The 21998-nt window shown below is 34.2% G+C and overlaps 2 protein-coding genes across 4 annotated transcripts in view; both read right to left on the minus strand.

Moving 5' to 3' along the window:
• The window catches only part of LOC100254135 (DENN domain and WD repeat-containing protein SCD1), a 51580-nt gene extending 34724 nt beyond the window's left edge, over positions 1–16856 (minus strand). Inside the window, exons 1-5 of one of the 3 annotated variants that reach the window (XM_003634140.4) lie at positions 16357–16856; positions 4639–4732; positions 1301–1502; positions 888–1029; positions 659–759 (exon numbers count right to left, since the gene is read on the minus strand). In XM_003634140.4, coding sequence (XP_003634188.1) covers positions 659–759; positions 888–1029; positions 1301–1502; positions 4639–4732; positions 16357–16530 — 713 coding nt within the window. In that variant the 5' untranslated portion in view covers positions 16531–16856. Of the gene's footprint in view, positions 1–658; positions 760–887; positions 1047–1300; positions 1503–4638; positions 4733–16356 lie in introns of those variants that run through there. The other 2 variants (XM_019226529.2, XM_010665276.3) reach the window with 2 other exon arrangements.
• Positions 16857–20291: 3435 nt separating this feature from the next.
• Positions 20292–21998, minus strand: LOC100250709 (protein PLANT CADMIUM RESISTANCE 6). The gene is made up of 4 exons (XM_059734159.1): positions 21287–21998; positions 21023–21094; positions 20674–20886; positions 20292–20581 (listed from the first exon to the last, which is right to left on the minus strand). The coding sequence occupies exons 1-4, from the start codon at positions 21852–21854 to the stop codon at positions 20493–20495; spliced, it is 942 nt and encodes a 313-aa protein (XP_059590142.1). The 5' UTR covers positions 21855–21998; the 3' UTR covers positions 20292–20492.

Below are 21998 nucleotides of genomic sequence, written 5' to 3' on the forward strand. Positions count from 1 at the left end.
TCGTGTGTACTTTTATGTGCCTTTTTGCTAGCACTTTTTAATATATTCTCTCATTTACCTATCCAAAAAAAAAAAGACCATTTCTAATACCCATTTGGCAAGAGCAGCAATCATAATGGCCTTTTTGTTTATTAATGAGAATATTTCCTGTTTATTTAAAAATCAAGATCACGCCTCTAACTGAATGGATAAGACCATTTCCTAAAGAAAAGCTTTGAATATGAATCTCAACCATCAAATCTGACACTTAAAATTCCGAAATTTACTGAACAAAGAAATGATTTTCTAATATTATAATTTATGCATGATGGTCATTAACACCAAAAATTAAGTGCTAAAAACACTCAATGGAACCATATCAGGTTGTTCTTACCATGCATGTAATTTATGAAGAGGCTTGTTATCTTCACAATATCAAAATAGCAGTCAAGAGAAAAGAGCTCATCATCAGACAAAACCAAATTGGATCAACATGTAAAAATATTCATTATAGCATAACTCACTAGAAAGAATTTTCAACTATATGAATTCAGGTAATACTTGAAAAATAGAAGTTGAGAAAAAAGGCCCATTCTGATTGACAAAACGAAATCGGATCAACATGTAAGATTATTCATTATTTAGCTTAATTTTCAACTGTATGAATTCAGATAAATACTTGTCTGATCGCAGCAATATCCTCCTTTCAAGTAATACAGCTGTAAAAAATGTAATTAAGTTGTCAACATCCAAGCATTCTACCAGTGGCTGGAATGATATCTGCAGTCAACGGAAAATACATCAATCATCAAAAAATTTGGTCAATTTTCAACTATAACCGTAATTGAATCACAGTCACTGAAAGTAAAAAACACACAGCTAAGTCCAAACAGGTCAAAGGGTCATACATCAGCATGGGGGAGCCCCTCTTTTGGAGGAGCCTCCACAGAAAGCAGGCAGTTCTCAATAGCAAATAGGACTCTATCCTTTCCAGGAGTAGGCAGAGGAACATTAGACACCATATATTCTATAACGTCCCACAGGGGCTTGCTGAAATTGTTGCAGAGCTGAACACATTAAATACAATAAAAAAATAACATGGAAAGTTCCATTTTTACAGGTCAAGTAAGTCTAGTCAAAATCAATGATACAAATCATAAATAAGCAAAATCAGACAATCAGAGACAAAAACTGTACATTTGGCATGAGAAGTTTGAAAATATATGAACATTTACAGAACAATTTTGTAAATTGAGGTTTGGTTAAAATAACTGCTCACTGTGTCACAGATATCAAGCTTTCACGAATGAAGAGATTTTACCTGCTTCCTGTAGGAGAAAAGCAAAGTGCAAATAGTTCCTCCAGTGCATTTCGAAGCATACAGAAACTAGGCAAGCGCGAAACAAGACAAATACACTTGTCAGCAAAGGAATTTGGGGGAATACGATAAGCCTCTGCAATATCATCACTGACTGGATCTCGAAAAGCAATGCAGCTAACATAAATTTTAGAACCATCACCCTCTGCAACAAATTTTTACAACAAACAAAAAATTGGGTGAACAATTGAATAATCAAGCATGATAAAACAAAACTATTAAAAGTTTTAAAAGGAAATTAACAGAGTTTTATAGACAACTACAAAAAAAACAATATGCAATTTTAGAAGAACATAATTAACAAATATTGAGATATCTTTTTTTTGACAGGCACAGAAAATACATTAAAAGTGCCAAACTAAACTCCCTACAGATACACATGTAGTGAGACAAGACAAAAAACGTCAGGGACTATAAAAAACACGGTCCCCTCACAAAGACCCCAACCAATCATAAAATCTATCATGTTAGGGGAGCCCAATCTATATGCACCCTAGTCCATAACACGAGGTTTCCAAGAAAGGAGAACTCTAAGGTTCTGATCAGATAATTCCTTGCTTTTGAAAGCATGTCAGCTCCTCTCTTTCCACAAAGACCAAAAAATACACAAAGGGATTATCCTCCACACCCTTTTTTTTTCTGGTTGATCAGAAACTCAATAGAACTTTTCAATTAATTATAAAGGTCAAAAAGGACAAGACACCCTTCCACAAAGTACAAATTTAGATCAAACCAAGAGAATGGAAACTACATGGATCCATATAGCTGAACAAACGAGAGAAATTGCAAAAAGTGAAACAACAAGCAAAACGTATGAAACAAACATTACATAGACTCAAGGAGGCACATAATTCTCCACACCCTCTTTCGCTTCTTTCCTACAAAAGAACTATGTCGTCCCAAGAGGAGCATTTTTACGAAGCTTGACATCACCCAAGCAAGGAAAACACCACACTAACACTTCTGCTCTAGAACAATGCAGTAAGATAATGATCTGCTGACTCTTCATCTTCCTTGCAAAGAAAGCAGCAATTCACGAAAGTCCATCCCCTCCTCTGCAACCTATCAAATGTCACCACCTTTCCCCAGTAGGCTTCCCATGTGAAAAACCCTACCTTGGAAGGCACCATCACATTCCAAACAACCCTAGCCTTTTCCGTCCTTTCATTTCTAAGAGTAGAAGGACCTCATTGAAAACTTACCCTTCTTTCCAAACAAACATTGAGATATCTTACCAATGATAGAAACAAACTAGTTTCTTCTCTTTTTAAAAAGGAATATTTCCCTCAACATATTTGAAACCTTCCTATTTTCTTGTATTTTTCTCTATATTTATCATTTTTATTTTATTTATAAATTTTACAATAAAATGTCTTATGCTTTAAGGCTTACACCTTGGATCACTTGAGGACAAAACACTTGGCCTTTGCCTTTCAAGTTTTGAAACTATGAATGTAAGTTCTATCTAAACAAGTCTATCCCAAGGTCCCCAACCATAGTATTCCAAAGCAAGTTACAGACTGCATTCCACATGCAGCTTCATGTACCACAGCATCCAGCCTTCCAGTTAACATAGGTACAGAAATGTTGAGCCAAAGTCAAAAGTGGACGATTAAGCAAGAAGCCAAAATACCTTCTCAAATAACCATCCTAAAGTTTAGGAACATGCAGATGACAGCAAGCAGGTAGAGAAAGAAATGGTAAAAAAAGGAATAAATCCTAGCTGAGGGCAACTGTCTCCTCTGGAATTACTAGATTAGGATCCAAATTATCCATATCAAAATGCCCCAAGCAGATAAGTTTCCAAGAAAGAAGCAAAGGAGGATAATGAGAAAATAAGTATGTGATAACACCTAAACATTATGAAGACCAAGTTAAAGGTTAAAGTCGCTCACAAACAAGAGCTCATACTCATCAATGCTCGCGTCATAGTCACAAAAGAGACAATGAACAATGGAACCTTTTTTTTTTTTAATCAGAAACGAAATATATATTATATTGATGATAATAATAGCAAAGGTACAAGAGAAGGTTGAGAAGTCCTTCCCACAAAAAACAGATTTTGATCAAAGTAACAAGACACCCCTCTATACAAAACGATATACAAAGATAACCCCCAACTATCTCAAACTTTTGAATCCCAAATAATAGTAAATGAACAATAGAATTTAGAGCGCACAAACAATGAAGGAATAGGCGGTCAACTCAAAAGCAAAACCAATGCACAGTATAGTACGGTGTTTAGCTGCACATTGATGAGTAAAACACTCCTATAAATTTGTTCATCCCCCATGGATGACAAGTCACCAAACATTTGTCCCAGAACTCTGTGAAAAGTAGATGCAGTCACCATGCTTTCCAACATGACCTGATGCACCACAGAAGGAAGACCAAGTGCGAGATGGTAGAGCAAGGACCAAAACCAATAGTGATATGGACTCCATATTTTGGCAAAGAGGAGCCAATTGACGGATAAATAAGGAATTAAAACAATGACAGGCCAGTGTTGCGCATTGGTTTCTTCTGTGAGGCATCTCATTGGTCACCTGAGACACCTGTGGCAGAATATTGTAAACCTAAGTATGAAGTTCTACGATGTACTGAGAGTCAAAAACACTAATGTACTTTTGATAAATTATAATTCTTATTCTAAAAAAAATGCCTAAAGAAGGACCTAGAATGTTGGATAGAAAAGCACTATTAGTCTAGGATACCTTCATAAGAAAGGTCAGTCATGCAAAAACTACTGTAGAGCTCTGGAGTGTTTGTTGAGGAGATGGTAATGTTCTAAGAAATTGTTAAAACCACTGGATTGAAGATCACTGAAATACTTTTGGCTGTCCATACAGGTAGTAGAGACCTATAATTATGAAATCTCCAGTGACAATATAACCTTCAAAGGATTTAGCATCTTAAGAGTCCTGACACTGAAGTAGCTGTGTGGATAATATTAGCAGCCCAGCTACACATGTAGTTACAAGTTGCTAGGGGTTGGCACATAATAACTGATAAGGTTAAGCAAGGGGCTTGAGATTTTCTAAAGGTTTAGGAACCAACCAAGGAGCCTCACACTACTCAACAATACTGTATTTCCACAGTAGAATTGTCCTTCCCAACTTGAAGAAAAAAACAATGTCAAGTATAATTAAATTTTTTGATCAGAGCAAACAATGGACAATCTCAACGAAAGTATAAACTGTTGCAATACAAGGGCCAAAAACCTTTTAAGTTAATCAGTTCCAAGTATTTGTATGAAAATATCTGACTTGCAAAACATATACCAGTTAAAACAATGGGATAGCTCCGAGGAAAAGTTGAGACATCATTAGAATCAAACCCTGATGAATAGAACTCCACACCAGCTGGCAGAACACACTGCAATTCAGAACACAGTAACAATTCTGTGTTAATTTCACAAGATAAACTTTCCAAAAAATTATTAGACTGGAACAATAATAATTACAATTCTTGCCAGATCCACCAGTTCATCTCTACAGCAGCACAAGCAACAACAAGACCATGTTTGGCCCATGGTTTTAACTGCCTAAAAGATCATTCAACACTTTAAAAGAGCTTTACAAAGTGCATGATTGCACATTGAAGCACTTTAAAGTAGAACAGATTTGGAGCACAAAAGTTCTTTTCAATAAAGTTAGAAATGAGATGCTAGTGCATTAGAGCCTTCAGGAAAAGGTTTCAGAGTTTGCTACTTTCTTTTATAAATACTAAATAAAATAAAAATAAAAATAAAAACTACTTCTTTACACAGAACAATTCAGAGGAACATTGGTTTAGGGCATAAAAGTTCTTTTCAATAAGGTTAAGAGTGATATACTTTTGCATTAGAGCTTTCAGAAAAAGGTTTCAGAGTTTGCAACTTTCTTTTATAAATACTAAATAAAAACAACTTCTTTACACACAGCTTTTCAGAAGAACATTCTATAGAAACTATAGCTTTGCCAAATGGACACTAAATCCAACAAAATTTCCACTCAACAAGTAAAGAACCAGAATTTCAGAACTGATAGAGAAGTATAGCAGAGAACACATAACAAACTGGCCCCTTCTAAAAATATATATATTCTGACACAAAAAACACATCAAGATGGCAAGTGACACATGCAAAAACAGCATAATGTAAAAACATTGCTGCAAAACTAAATTGTTTTTGGTTTTTGGTAGACAAATCAAAATCAAACACTAGGACAAAATAGAATTTTCCTACCACAAAAATTGTTTCCACATGAATTTTTCAATTCACAAGGAAATCAATTTCTTATTTATCAGAAACAACAAAAATTTCATTCTTTCATGAATCAAAATAAAACAAGGAAGAGTTATTGAAGATAAAAACAAATAAATAAAAGCTAAGGCAAAACTGCAAACAGACAACTAAAACACAAAAAGACAAGTACAACTCTCAAGAGAGAATATGCTTCACAAAAGGCCCCTTGAAGTGAGGCACCTTACTTGGCCAGCCCGTTAGATGATTGGTTATCCATCCTATTAGCTGATTGATTAGCCACATGAGCAAGTATAACAGCTACCCGTATTGTGCGGAAAAACCAGTGACCTTAGCAGCTAAGCATCCCATTTCCAAAGTCCTTGCCTTCTCCATGAAACCCAAGAAATAAATTGAGGTAAAGCACCTTCCACATGGATATTGTTGAAGCCCAAGGAAGTAATCTAAGACTAACTTTCCAACAATGCCAATAATTCCACCTCAACAGCCAAATTTTCTCCAGCAGGTTTAATGGAATCTTTAACTATCCTACTCCCAGACTTTGAACATTCCTGCCAATACGTAACTGGCATAAGTTCCCCAAAGAGCACCCAGAAAAATTAAATTCAAGGCAACTGAACCAAGACAAGAGGTGGCATTCCACTCAAAATGAAACTCCCAAACCCTCCTACTTACTTGAAAATTGATACTAATCCAGCCAGATCATACTCACAAGGGTTGAAGAGAAAAAAACAGAAGCAAGAGACACTGATGAAGAGGAGGCAAAATACAGCACATCCCATAAAGACTCTATAGGCCTCTATCTATCCTTGAAGATCCTGACATTCATCTCTAGGCAATTCACCTATGAATAAAGTAGGTGTATCATTTGCTAAAATCAACATCATTTATCCCAGATCTAGGAGGATCCAAAAATAATACAGTAAAACAGTGACGAAAGATATTGTTAACTGTCTCATCACTGCCCAAACAAATGATACAATGCACAGGACTAATCTCTTTGCAAGACCTCCTAAGACACAAGATGTCACTAGCATCAATTCTTTTGTTAGCTGCAAACCAAGCAAAAACACCGATTCTAGGTGGACCTTTAGAATTCCAATTGAAGCTGACTGAAGAAGAAGAAACCCAAGCCTTGTATTCAGACAAAGCCTGAAAGAAGCAATGAGTAGAAAAACATCCAGGAGGACAAAGCAACCATATTTTGATATCAAAAAGAGAAGAAGATAACAAGAAGACATGAAGTATGGAAAACAGCAACAGAGAGGTCATAAATCTTCATAGTACAAAAAATTACGCCAAGAACTAAAGTTTCAAGAAAATAGAGGGCCCAGAATGGTAAAAAATGGGCATTCTCAAGTCCCAGATAGCAAATCAAGACTAGCAAATAGACATGAAAAATGTTGCTCTCTCCACTGATAATCTTTCTGAAAATAAGTCTTTGTATCCTCACCAACAAGAAAACAAAAAACACAAAGAAACCCAGGAATCTCTAGGCTCTAGCCCTCCAGGGAAAACAGTTTAACCATCTAATCTAAATGGTTGCATTTCATCTATTTGAGTGTGATTCATAGATAATCTAATAACACAATGCCCAAGAGCATCACTCTCCGTAGGTATCTCCACGGCCACTTACACAAGAAAGCTCTATTCCTCAAAGGAACCTTACCAAATAACCAACCCCCTCCACCTTTTATTCTATGCACCTAATGCCAACCTATCAAATGAACTTTCTTTCCCTCCTTGAAGCCAAACCAAAGGAAGTCTACTGGGTTCTCTCAATCCTCCATGCTACAATAACTAGAATCTTGAAAACCTAAATAAATAAATAATGTAAAAAAAAAAATTGGGAAATGAGGGGGCAGCATTTTGTGTAATACTACCTTCTAAGAATAAACAAGGTCTAATCTAACCATCTAGTATTATAAAGATCCTTTCTAGAAACAAATGAGAAGCTTTTAGATTCCTACCTAAAGAAAGACCAAATATGAGCCCATCATAAAAACTGCATCCTAGCATGGCGGCTAACCTATTTAAAAGATTGTGGTTGACATTGATTAGCAAAAGGGTGCCCTTATTAAGGTTATCCTTAAGCCTAAACACCCACCCAAAAACTAAGAGTGTGAGTTTGGCATTTAGAACATCCTCTACCCTAGCTCTCAAGAAGAAAATACTATTCTTTAAAAACTGTAAACATGACACCCTCAAGTGACTTCTACAAACCATAAAACTTTCTAATAAATCTCCCTCTTCCACTCTAGTCATTAATATACTCAAAGCATACAAAACAATCGAATAAAAAAGACAAAAACAGATCACCCTTCCTTAGCACTCTAGAAGCCTCTACCCAAGCTTTAACATAATCTTTAACTAAAACAGAAAAACTCACAGAGAATACGCATCTTCTGTTCCAAATTCTTCAATGAAACATGGTACAAAAGGTTAAAATCAACATGATCATGAACATTTTTGAAAACCACCCCTCCTCGGCTAACATACTTTTGTCATTCACTAGCTCATCAGCAATTAACATAGCACCCAAGACTTGTCTGTCCTTCACAAAAGCTCCATAAGGACAAGCTTTTGAAGCGTTGCCTGTAACAGTAGAAAAGCACCTCAACAATAATCTTATATAGACATGTTACCAAACTGATAGACCCGAAATTAAAATACTACCATTTGGGGTTTCTGGGAGTTGGGACAAGTGGAGGCATGTTTTAGAGGGTTGCAAGGGCAAACGATTAGAAGAGATGTAGAGGACTTCACAGTTTGGCAAGTATCAAAGAGCAACAAATTCTAAGTTAATCTTTTTGCTCCACCATTAACAAATTATGCAATGGATCCTGATGAAGGTTAGCTTTTTTGCTAGAAAGCTTTGCGAGGAAGAATTCTCCCTCTTAGCAGGCACAGATCCTTTGTAAGGAAGAAGAGGAAGAAAGTGTAGAGAGTGGCTCCTTCGTGTTTATTTTGGACTTTTTGGAAGGAGAGAAATAAGAGAACTTTTGGAAACACTGAAAAGGTAGATCAAGCAATTAAACAATCTTTTATACACGTGTTCTTGGAATGGGTTAGGGTGCACATAGGAGATAGCTACTTGTTATTATTTGATTTTATTATTCGGTTGAGCTGCAAAAAAGGCGAAAGAGTTCTATTTTGTGTTTCCTTCTGCTTTTTTTGTCTTTGGCACATTATATACATCAAATTTACTTTTATGGGGCCTTCTAATAGGTGCTTTTAATAAAATTGATATTATCTATCCAAAAAAAAAAAAAAAGATAGAACTTATGCTCTTATTCTCCACCTAAGTATTATAAAATTATAAGAAGACTTAGAGCAATTTATCTTTGACAAATGACCTATAATCCTAATAAAAACCTAGAAAGAAATCATGAAAGTCTAAACGTTTTTCCTTAATAGAAACTCTTCTAGCAAATCAAACCCCTTATATCCATGGATGAAAATTTCAGGAAATATGGAAGATATTTTGCCGAAATTCCAGATATTGGTCAATGAGCGGGTCAAACTCCAAAAAATTCCCAAAACACTATTGGGACTCAAGCCCTTGACCATAAGGCTAATAAAAACAGCCTCAACCACTTGGCTGTTGTAACCTTTAGTTATATGTTTGCTACTATCATATATATACTAAATTTGTTTTCTCTAATAAAAAAGAAAATTCTAGAACTAAGTATACTTTATAATACATTCCTACAAAATAAAAAATATTAAAATAAAATTTCAATAATAAATTAACATTAATTATCTTATATAGTTTTTTTAACGAGTCTTTCTTTATTTCTTTTATATAATACAAGATAAATATAAATGTGAAAGTAAAATTATAAATATTTTTCAAAATCTTTTAATACATCCAAATTAGATAAATATCCATAAAATGTAGTTTCAAGTTCTATATATTATTACTGAATATCACAAAAATTATACATATATCATTTTTTTTCAACAAAACTTCAATATGTATATTATTGTTTCTTTTATCATTTTTTTAGTTTTTCCCAATATTTTTATAAGTTTTCATTAATTTTTGTCTCATTAATATTTTTTCTCAAAATTTCAATTGATATTTCCCAATATATCACGATATATTCATGGAATCCAACTATCGATATATCTGTAAAAACTGATATTTTCATCCTTGCTTATACCTATTTTGTTTAATATATAATCTCCTCTTACTAAACAAATTACTGCCTAAATAGTTTTCCCATAGATATAAGATACTTTGATATATGGACTCAATCGTTTCATATCATTAATACAGTCTTCAATTACATCAACTATCTTCCACAAGTTATTGCATTAAATAACAAACTTAGATTATAACATTTGTATCATTTTCTATTTTTCACAACTGATTGATGTATTTGTGAACGGCAAGAGCTTCTAAACAAGGTAGATTATAATCTTCTATGCCTCATTGAGAACTTGGACTATTTATGAAGCTCATCAACAGTGTGAGATTGCAAGCAAGAGAGGACAATTTACTTCAAAAGGAGCATGAGAAAGGAAGAAAAAAGTGGGTGGAGCCAAGTGTGAGAGTTGGCGTTTTGCAAATGAAAGAAAAACCCTTTAGAACCAAGTAATTAGGGGGAAATACAGGGAAGAAAGAGGTAGGTGGATCTCTTGCGAGGCTAGAGAGGGTTATGGAGTTGGGTTGTGGAAAGCAATTAGAAAGTTAGGACACCTAGTGACACCTAGACTTGACTTTGTGATGGGTAATGGAAAGAAGGTGAACTTTTGGAAGAATAAGTGGTGTGAAACTACTCCTTTGTGTGAGTCCTTCCCCTCTTTATGTGCCCTAGCAACTTCTAAAGAGGCCTGGGTGAATGAAGTTTAGACTATTTCAGCAAGTAGGGAAAGAGCGGGAAGTTGGAGCCCTTGCTTCTCTAGGCCTTTCAATGATTGGGAGTTGGATGAGGTGAAAAGGTTGTTATGTTGTTTGGGTGGGAAGAAGATGAATTTGGATGAGGAGGATAGGGTGAGGTGGATGGATTTGAAGAATGGCAATTTCTCAGTAAAGTTTCTTTATAGAGCCTTAGAGTCGGACTCTCTAGTTTCTTTCCCTTGGAAGATTATATGGAATTCTTGTGTGCAGCCTAAAATAAGCTTCTTTGCTTGGGAGGCTTCATGGAGAAAAGTTCTAACTTTGGACCGAATTCAGTAGAGGGGTTGGGCTTTAGCTGATAGATGGTATTTTTTGCCAAACGTATGAGGAGTCAATCAATCACCTTCTTCTTCATTGCGAAAAGACAAGGGGAGTGTGGATGTTGCTCTTTTCATTATTTGGAGTGTCTTGGGTGTTTCCCTCTTCGGTAAAGGAAACTCTCTTAGAGTGGAGGGGGTCTTTTGTGGATAAAGGCATAAGGTTGTTTGGCAAGCGGGCCCGTTATGTTTGTTTTGGTTCTTTTGGAAGGCAAGGAATAGAATTTCCTTTGAAAATAGTGTGTTGTCCATCCAAAGGCTAAAAGCTTCTTTTGTGTATTTACTATGGTTGGAGACCAAATTGTTTATAAAAGGTGGTCCTTCGACCTTAATAGATTTTATTAATTAGGTGGGTTCTCAGTGAGGGAGGAGGTATTTTTTGCATATCGCATTGTTTTAGTTCAATTGTAAGAGGGTGAGTGTCTCTATATACATTATTAGGTCGCTATTTTAGCGTCTCATCATAATACAGTACTTTTACTTATTTATTAAAAAATAAAAATAAAAAATAAAAAAAAATTCCATGTGAACTCCTTTTACAACCCATATGTTGAGAATTTGAACTTGTTCCTTGCCAAAAAAATTTAGGAGCACTTACACCTTTTTTTTTATAGGTAAGTAAAAGTAGTCTTGAAAAGCGCTAAAAAGAGGCGCACCAAAGTGCACACGATGTACACAACAGTTGCCAAAAATAGTCAAAAAAAAGGAAAGAGAAAACAATAAACTACTCCGGCCCTCAAACTAAGCCCAAACAATCAATGAAATCAAAAAAAGACATCGAGTTTTTGCCTATAAATAGTTTAGTCCAGGATAACAAGTTGCACATAAATCGGATTTTCAATCTTTGAACAAAGAGTTCCTCGTTCAGAAAAGATTTTCTATTTCTCTCATTTTATATTGTCCAAAAAAAAAATAATGGTGTTACTCTCCAAAATTCTTTCCGCTTCCTTTCAACAAAAAAGTCATGTCAACCTAACAAAGTCTCTTACAGGGGAATAAACCTACAAAGAGTCATGTCAACCTAATAGAGTCTCTCTTACGGAGGAAGGAATCACCTACTAAACCCAAAAAGAAAGAACAAAAGTTCCCACAACACCCTCATCATACCACAATGCAGTAGGATGTGGTCAATTGACTCCTCATGAGTTTGACTTAGGAAACATCTATTGGCCAATAGGAGGCACTCGTGCGCTATTGAGAAGCCTTTTCTTCCCCTTTGCTTGGGATATAGTTTAGGAGGAAGATCTGACCATTTTTTATAATCAGGAACAAGAGATGTATTAATTATGAATAAAGAATTCATGAGAAGGATGAAGAATCCTCCCCACAAATACAAAAACCTAATCAAAACAAAGAACTTCTCCACTATACAAGGAGATATATATAAAAAGATAGATCACAAAAGAATGTACAAAGATTTCATCTCCTCAAACCCAGCTAACCCTATTGGTGTACACACTAAATGCCAATTTAGCTTAATGACATTTAGAGGGATGCCTTTAAAATCTGCAGTACAAGAGGCCTAAAAAACATAAAAAAAGTGAAGTAAATCCCACAACATCTCTAACATCCTCCATTTATCCTCAAAGATCCCAACATTTCCCTCTTGTCACACGATCCAAATCAAAGTGAGACAAGCAATCTTCCACATGGTCTTGCCTCTAATGGAGTTCCTTAATCCCACATTAATAATCATCATGAAACAAAAGCTCCTAGGCTAAACCCAATAATGGGAAGATCCTAACCACATATCTCGTTATGAGAAAAGGATGATTAATGATAAACATATGCTATATTTCTAAAGTTAGTGAGGGGTTTGCGAATCACATCCTAATCCATTGTGATACTAGAAAGTTATGGGACATGCTATTAGCAATTTTTCAACTACATTTCTTATTTCTAGATTTAAAGAAAAAGCACTTGTCAAGGGTCTCAATGCAATATTCAATGAAAGAACATCTCTTTTTCACTTCTTTTAGCACATGTAACAAGAGCGTAACAGAAGGATCTTCAATGACCAAGATCTTCTAGACCAAAAATTGAAGGAAAATCTTATTAAGTCCCTTTTAGAGTGATCTAAACCCCCATTGTGAACAGAACATTGTTCACACCACTTTTGTATATAGGCATTGTTTAAGATATCTCTTTTGCCTACCAATAATAATCTTCACAACCAAATCTTATTTGTTTTATCCAGATAAATCTCTACAAAAATCTAAAATCTCATATAAGCTCAAGACCTTTGCTTGGTTAGTGGCACACAAGAAGGTAAATACCAATTACATGCTACATTTGAAAAGATTCTACAAAGCCCATAATCTTGACGTTTGCTTTTTGCATATGGAGAGTGGAGAAATAGTGAATCAATTTTTCTTACATTGTCCGTTGATTTAGGGCTATGCACAAACTATTCAAATTAGCAAACTTGGATTGGGTTCCTCCTAAGAGTATTTGTGACATGATGATCATCTCGTATCAGAGATTGGGAAGCTCCATTCGAGGCAAGGTTCTTTGGAAAACTGCTTGTCTCACTTTGATTTGAGTTTTGGTCGAAAAGAAATGTTAGGATTTTTAAGGACAAGGCAAGGACTTCAGAGACTCTTTGGCATATCATTCATTTCTATGCCTCCTTTTGGGCCTCTTACACCACAACATTTAAGGGCATTCCCCTCAATGCGGTCCAACCCAACTAGTTTTTGATGTGTAGGTCAAAACGTGTGGGTTAGCAAGGAGAGAAGCATTTAATACGTTTTGTTTGGAAGGAAATTATTTTAATATTGGAGCAACGAATTGTTTTTTGTAAATTCTCATGGGGTTCATATAGGTTTATTTAGTACGTTAGAGGCTTCAAACATACTTTTTCATTAGTTAGTTGTATTTTGGACGGATTCTTCATCCTTCTTCTGTATGTCTTTATTTATACTTTAATACAATTGTTGTTTTTTATTATATATATATATATATTTGGGTTATTAATGGTTTTCATAATGATTGCCCTTATTGCACTAGATTGTTGATTTCTCTCTCATCCTTCAAAATGTAGGTCAGCCCACCTAATGGGCAAAACAAAATATGCACCAGGATTCCATGCTAATTAAGTAATTTGAAAGAAACGCTTGGGTCTCATAAAAGCCAAATCAAAATAGAATGGGAGCACAAATCAATACCTAAAGGTCTATCATATTCATATATAAAGTTCCGCATAAATAAGATTTACAGTATCTTTTTTACTATCAATTATTGAGAATTTGAATATGCGTTTGATAGAAAATCATTATCAACAAAAATTGGTTATTTTTTGAACTTCCAAGAATTAATCCCCTTTTAGAATAAAGGAAGTCCAATTGAAGCAAGCTTTTATAACTGAGTAAATAATTGTCAACATTTGTTCTTCTCTTTTCCTCTCTTTTGATAGGAAATACCACAGGAAAAAAAAAAAGCCTGAAAGCTACTACCAACACAATCAACTACCCATGACAATGGAACAAATAACCCCAGAAAAATAAAGAAGCTCATATGGGGAGAAAGCCTTCAAATACTTCTTATAAGGCAACTTCTCACTTAACCAAGCAATCAGCACCCAGACTTCCAGGGGAAAGAGGAGCCATAAATCTCTAAAAAAGAAATATCAATTATCCTGTGAACCCATGAATTAAATTTCCAAGGCCCTCTTCTACCCTGCAACACCTAAGAGAGAGCAATGGTCAAGTGCAGTCAAAAGTCACTAACTTCCAACAAGGATGCTTCTGTCAATCCTTCAAATAATGCAAGGATAGCTAGCTCCATAACAAGACAAAAACCACCTAGCTCAGAAAAAACTCTATCAAATTGCTATTATGTCTTTAAATGCACTAACAACCCTCTCTGTTTTAGATTACCCAAAAACAACCATCAAAATGGAATTTAAGGCCCATATTAGGGAGAGATCCACTGAGCACTGCTCCCCACATCTCACCTATGATAACAGCAAACCTCCTTATGGTGTAACACAGTCAAGCTGACGGTAATACCAGAGAACTTGTTGGTCAGACATCCAAAGTGGTGTGAGACAGTGGGAAACAAATATATTCCACAAATAATGAACAACCCTCCACCTCTCCTCAATGATCCCAGCATTCCTCTAATGTTTGCTTGTTAAGTTTCAAGGAGTCCAATTGCATGGCAGTCAACTCTAAGAAGCCACATTTATAATTATATACTTATAGAGACAAAATCAGCACACACCTGGATGGAAGCAAAAGTACAAATAAGAACCAAATCCAATTCATCATTTGCATTGAATTTGAGAGATATCAAAAAGTGTCATCCAATAAAGAACATGATGAAATAGTCCTTGAGGCCTAGCTCAAATGGTAAAGGGTGGGGTGGGTTTGTGGAAGGTTCTATCATCTATATTGAAGTCCCAATAGCAAGAAAATAAAAATTTACCCATAAAAAATAAAAAAATAAAAAAATGATGAAATACTTTACTATCAATGATATTACAAGAGAAAATGCTTCAAAAATTATTTAGTGGGGGGAGTGTAAAATGTCCAATTAGGTTCATTCGCTTAAAGTCTTGTAGCCTACTTTTAATTAGATTTTGGAAACTGTCCCAAATTCCTAGTTAGTATAGATTCCCTTTTTTAAAGAATATTATATAAAATATCTCATAAATCGATATGTTGGTGTAATATTAGATTTCCTTATAGGATAAGGATGTTATTAGAAATATCTCTATAAATATTCTAAGTCATGAGGAAAAAAATTATGAGATGGAGATGAATTTATAAAATCTTATACAAGGCGGACAGAGATATGAGAAAGAATGGGAGATATTCGATAGAACAAGGGGGCTAGTGGTTCAGGTATAAATATAAGGAGTCGAGAAACATGGAATGTTTTAAGAACCCAATAGTTATATGCGGCTTCTGTCCTTTATAATATTCTCTATATACAATGGAATGATCCTCTCTCATCCATGGATGTCAGAATGTTTTGAACAACATTAAAACCTTGTGTTGCTTTGTATGGATTGTTTTATCTCTCTGTTCTTAAAGTGACACTGTTTGCATCAAAGCTTTTGTTAGCACAACAGATTATTTGATTGCATCCCTGTAAAACTAATTAAATATATAACTAAATTCAATTCAAGTAAACTCCAAAAGACCTTATTCCAGCTACTCAGGGTTGCCCACGAGAATCCCTTGTTCTCGATTTGAGCAGTGTATAAGAGCATAACTTCTATTAATCATAGGTTAATTCCTTCATTTCTCAATTGTCGAAAATCATTCCTTTAACATTCCTCTTGTCCTGGCAGCACTCCCCTTAACTAGAAACCTAATCCATCGTTTGGCTAACAACTTGTGCAATACTCAGCGGTCGCAGATACACACCGACCAAAATGAAATGAAACCAACCGCAAATTGATTCAAAAGAAAACCCAATGAATGAAAAAAATAATAATAAATAAATAAAATATATATATATATATATATAAATAAAAAATAAAACACCTGAAAATTGAAAGAAGAAGTTGAATTGTTGAACTTACAGTGGGAAGCTGAGGCGGCGGAGGAGGGTAGAGGGAGTGATTGGAAGGAGGGTACTGATCAAGAAGAGAGGACAAGTACATAACGCCCATTCCATGGAAGCCCTTGTTGCCGTCTAGGGTTCGGACCTCCGGACCAAGCCCACACACCACGAAGTACTCGAAGATCCCAGCCATTTGCTGATCGATGATTCTTGGATCTGCTCAAATGGGAATGGGATCTATTGGATCTGATTCATGGTTGAATTATTCGAATTCTATTGTTTCAGAACACGACTTCATAAATTTGCATTGATTAGAGAGTTCGATTCGATTGGGGAAGAAATAATCAAGTGATGTCGAAGGTTCGGATATGGTTTTGCCTGTGTCGTGCTCGTTTATGATCGAGAGTTACGAGGCTTGAGAATGTTCTCTTTGTTGCTTGATATTTGATGAGTCATCCGATTTCTTCCCACCTTTTTCGTCCTCCCTTCTAAACTTTGATTTTTCTTTTTCCTTCTTTTTTTATGTGATTCAAAAGGGTTGTCATTCCAATTCTACATTTCATTTTTTTAAATTTAATTTAAAATTTTTCTTTTCTTAAAATTTTCCCTAATTTTAAATTTTCACTAATGTGAAAAAAAAAAAATATATATATATATATATATATTATTTTATACAAATATTATCATATGTGTGATCTTATTATAATTTTTTATTTTTTATTTTATTATATTTAAATTGAAAATAATTTAATAAAAAATTCTAATAGACTTATATTATTTAATTAATTTTTCTAATATAAAAATATATTTACTTATTATAATCCATAGTCTAATAAATAAACAAAATATTTATAGGTACTTTAAAATAATATTTAATTGAAAACATCATATTGCTGTTTTAAATTTTTTTTTTCACTTTTTAGCTTAATTTCTTAAAAAAAAAAAAAAAAAATGTCCAAACATGTTTTTAGACCTAATTTTTTTTTATTTTTAAATGAAAATAAAAAATTAATATAAACAAACAAGTAAAAAATTCATTAGTGTAATAGAAGGTAGCATTTACTTTTTACTTTAAAAAAATGTTAATAAAAACAATTTTCTATTCTCTAAAATAAAAAATAAAAAACATTTTATGCATTCAAAAAAATATTAAAAAAAAACAAAAATTTTAAACCATTTTGAGGCATTTTGAACTTTTTTTATACAATATCTTAAATAATAATTGAAAATATGAAAAACTCTCCAAACTTTTACATTATACATAATTATGTAATATTTTCATAAATAAAAAAAAACAAATTAAAAAACCTGTTTTTAATATTTATGTTTCCAAACATAATTTTACATTTTTTTTTTGTTTTTAACTTTCATGAAAAAAAAAATTTTTAAAGGTCAATTTATTGAATTCGTAATCAAAAAATTAAAATTGCATTATTTGATCAAAAAATAATAATAACATTTTGAAAACTTTAACAATGAATTATAATTTTTTTTAAATGCATATAAAATGTAATTTAATTTAATTTTAAATTAAAAATAAATACAAAGTAAATGGATAATGATTTTTCAAATGAATAAGACAATGATAGATTTTATAAATGGTATCATTGTAAATAAAAACAAAAATAGTGTATATTTTAAAAAGAATAATATAAAAATTTATAATTGTTACTTACATTTTATTCAAAATGCATAATAAAAATGAGTACACGCCATTTTTTTAATATATATAAATCAAGATTTTTCATTACTGCTAATAATTAATATCATAAATTTTCAAACAAAAATTTGTCTAAAATGACAACGTTAGGGTGTGTTTCGGAATTTTGAAAATAGTTTTCTATTATTCAAAACAAAAATATATATCTTTATGGATTGGGTTATTGTTGACGGATACTTATATAACATGTATCCTCAATAAATATACCATGATATCTCATGAAATTGAAATAATATGTCCCCTTGAATTATTCAAATGACATATGATCATGAAATCTGTAACCATAGTATTTTTTTTTTAGTAGAATTTGACATATGCTATTTGAAGTTAGGGTGTGTCATTTGATCATATAATAAGTGGAATTTGTAAGTCAATGATTTGAGAGGTAATTTTGATAGGTGATAGTACAATCTTGTTAGATTACGAACACCAGCTCATGGGGAGTTTGCATGTAATAGATAGTAGGTCACAGACCTAAACACTTGGTGTCTCGTTGTAATTTAGATATGGTATTAAAGTGTAGTTGACTCTCTATAGTGAGATGTTAAGTCAATTTCATAATTTGATTATGAGAGAGCTAGTAATTCTATGGGTTTCAGTGGTCTCTACTCTGAGCTCATATTCCTTGATGACACGATTTATGAGGATTGAATGAGTTTTTAGTTCATTTTTGTGCATAAAGGTGTTTTGGTAAGCATGACTAGGCTAACTGATTAATTAGGATCTTGTATAATTAATTAATTCATTAATTAGTAACCTTTTTAGGTAATATTAAGTGACTCAAACCCATTGTGGGCTTAAATCACTTGAGCCTAATAGGAAACCTATAAATACCCCTTTAAGGTTAGAGTTTTCATGTATTTGTCATTCTCTTCTATTCAGTCTAAAAAAAACCTTAATCTCCACATTTAAGATCTTTACCATCTCAGTGCTTAGACACTAGAAAGAGTCATCGAACGGAAGATCATGGTGTTTATGAGATCTATTGTGACTTTAGAGTTATCTACATCGATTATAATTGATCTGAAAATATTCAGATTAAAGGTATGTGGTTTTATTTTTTAGATCTATGTTTTTTTATGATATTCTTATTGTTTTTTAATACCTATTTATCTACCGCAATAGATTTAGAGAGCCCTGGGATATATTTGCATGCACCCTACGCAATCCAAGACATAAGAACAAATTAATATGAGGTTCCCAACAGATGGAACAATGGTTGCATTGCTATAAAATACTACTATTATAAAATGCTACAAATTTGAAATAATAGTTATATTGAAATAGCGTGGCCAACATTCTAAAATATAATTGCAATCAAACTTTTAAGAACAAATTAATATGAGGTTCCCAACAGATGGAACAATGGTTGCATTGCTATAAAATACTACTATTATAAAATGCTACAAATTTGAAATAATAGTTATATTGAAATAGTGTGGTCAACATTCTAAAATATAATTGCAATCAAACTTTTATTATAACACAAGTCGTCCATTCCATTGATAAGACCATGATGATGTTATAACACTCATTAATGCTTATTGAAAATGTATTGAATATTAAAACAATAACCTTTATCATATCGTGATAATACTAAAATGTAAATCTTTAACTCCATTTTAGCAAATCATGATAATACTGAGACATTTGAATAATACTTAATGGATGATAATTGTTGGCAGATCGAAGGATTGACCGCGTCCATCAACTCCCCTTGTGCTCGTTGTGGGCATTTGGATGAATGCACTATAAGGTTAGGGTATGCACCTTTCCTAACAGCAATTGTTTTTAGGAGAGTTGATAGCGTCTGAGGTCCTATAAGCGGTATTAGAGTTGAGGTCACGAGTTCGAACCCCAAGGGTGTCACTGGGGGGGGGGGGGGAGATTGTTGGTAGATCGAATAATTGGTCGCATCCATCAACTCCCCTTGTATTCGCCGTGGGCGCTCGAGTGAATGCACCATAAGGTTAAGGTATGCACTTTTCCTAACAGCAATTGCTTTTAAGAGAGTTGGTAGCGCTTGAAGTCCTACAATAATAAATGTTAGAATAATGATTTTTGCTTACAATCTTTCATTAGTTTTTATTAAAATACCTATAAAAAAATCACTAACTTCATTAATTAGACCATAACAATGCTATGACACTAGAACAATGTCTAATTAAGGATGGATTGAATGCTAGAGCAATAATCTTTTTTCTTAGTTCTTTCATTAGTAATTTATACAAATATTTATTAAAACCAAACCTCACATTGTCAACTATATTGATTGTCTTAATAAATATTACAATTAAGAGTAGTGGATGAGTAAGACTTTTTAAAAAAGTTGCATAAGCCAAGATCAGAGCATTGACATTAACCATGGATACACACAACAATACCATGAGACACACGTTACTATTGTCCAAATCAAATTTCTAAAAGTCTCTCAATTAACCCATCATAGTTTGGCTCCCTGGTGGCACCATGGCACCATGCTGCATCTGGATGTTCTGACTTTTGGCTACATTTCCAATCCATCCTACACAAAAAAGGTTAACTCAATAAGATTTAATATTCACTTCTCCATTAACATACAAGACTCTTATGTAAGTACAACTATAAGTAAAGTACCAATTGAAGGGTCGAAGCCTCTTGCTTGAAGTTCTCTGTATTCCTGGCAAAGAGCACAACACTCACAGAGACAATGAACAACCCAATCAGGTCCTGGAGATTCGGAGAGGTTGTACATGCTCCTCATCTTTGTGCGGTACGTGCATGACATTATGCATGGCAATCCGATGAGGAAGGCTATCAATCCATAGAGTAGTCCGCTGGTCCCGCATGCTGTTTATTTAGTTAAGACAACAATCTTAATTGCATGAAATTACCTAAATCTTTAGTTTTTTTTTAAAGATTGGTGCAACAAAATAGAAATTAGCCAATGTTTATATAACCATTGACTTCTTTATTGTTCACTTACAAGTGTGACCACGGTCCACAATCTCCGCGACTTGCCCGAATGTCACGCATGGGAAGAAAACTGTGACTAGTGCTGAAATGCAAACATACAATTTATATAAATACATGATTTATACAATAAAAGGTTGTCTTATACCAAATATGTGAGACAAAAGCATTTCCTATATTAACCTATTAAGAAAATTAAGGCTTTAATTAGTGCATAATCCTGGTTAACTTCTTAATTAAATTGAATTTGACAAGGTCATGAGAGAGATAGAGTCACCATTGGTAGGATCATTCATGCAATCAAACAGCCCACTTGTCCAATACTCAGCAGCAGCCGGAGGTTTGTGGGGAGAAGCCAGAACACCCTGATATTCACCACTCGCCGGCGGAAATGGCACCGGTGATGGAGATTGGTAACCATGCATACCAGTACCGAAGCCCTGCGGTTGGAATGGACCATGAGGAAACACATGGAGTTGCGGCGACTGCTGCAGAGGCAATGATTGTGGGCTCTGTGGGGGGAACGGAGCAAGCTGGTTGGCGTTCATCGCATTCATTTGCGGGTTCTGCGGACGCGAGACTTGCTGAGTCTGTTGAGGCATGTAAGCAGGGTTGGGCTGTGCTTGTGGGTTACCGTATTGTGGTGGTTGCTGGAACTGTTGCTGAGCTTGTGGCTCGCTTTCCATGGCGTCGGATGGGTGTTTTGGCCCTTGTGGATACTCCTCTTGCTGGAGTTGATCATGATCCAGAGCGAGTGTCAAGTCCTGTGTTGATTCGGATTGATATTCTTGAGGCTGTAGCTCGTACTCAGCTTGGTTCTGCGATTGATCTTGGATGCGACCCATCTGCAGAGAATTAGGAAGAGAGAGATACAGAGAGGGAGATTTGATATTAGTGCCTAATACAAGATCTGGAGGGTGCTTTATAAAAAAAAAAGAGGAAATAGCGTAGAGTGATGACTTCTCTTTGGGTGAGACAGAGATAAGCGT

Source organism: Vitis vinifera, chromosome 17 (assembly GCF_030704535.1).
Source record: "Vitis vinifera cultivar Pinot Noir 40024 chromosome 17, ASM3070453v1".
NCBI lineage: Eukaryota > Viridiplantae > Streptophyta > Magnoliopsida > Vitales > Vitaceae > Vitis > Vitis vinifera.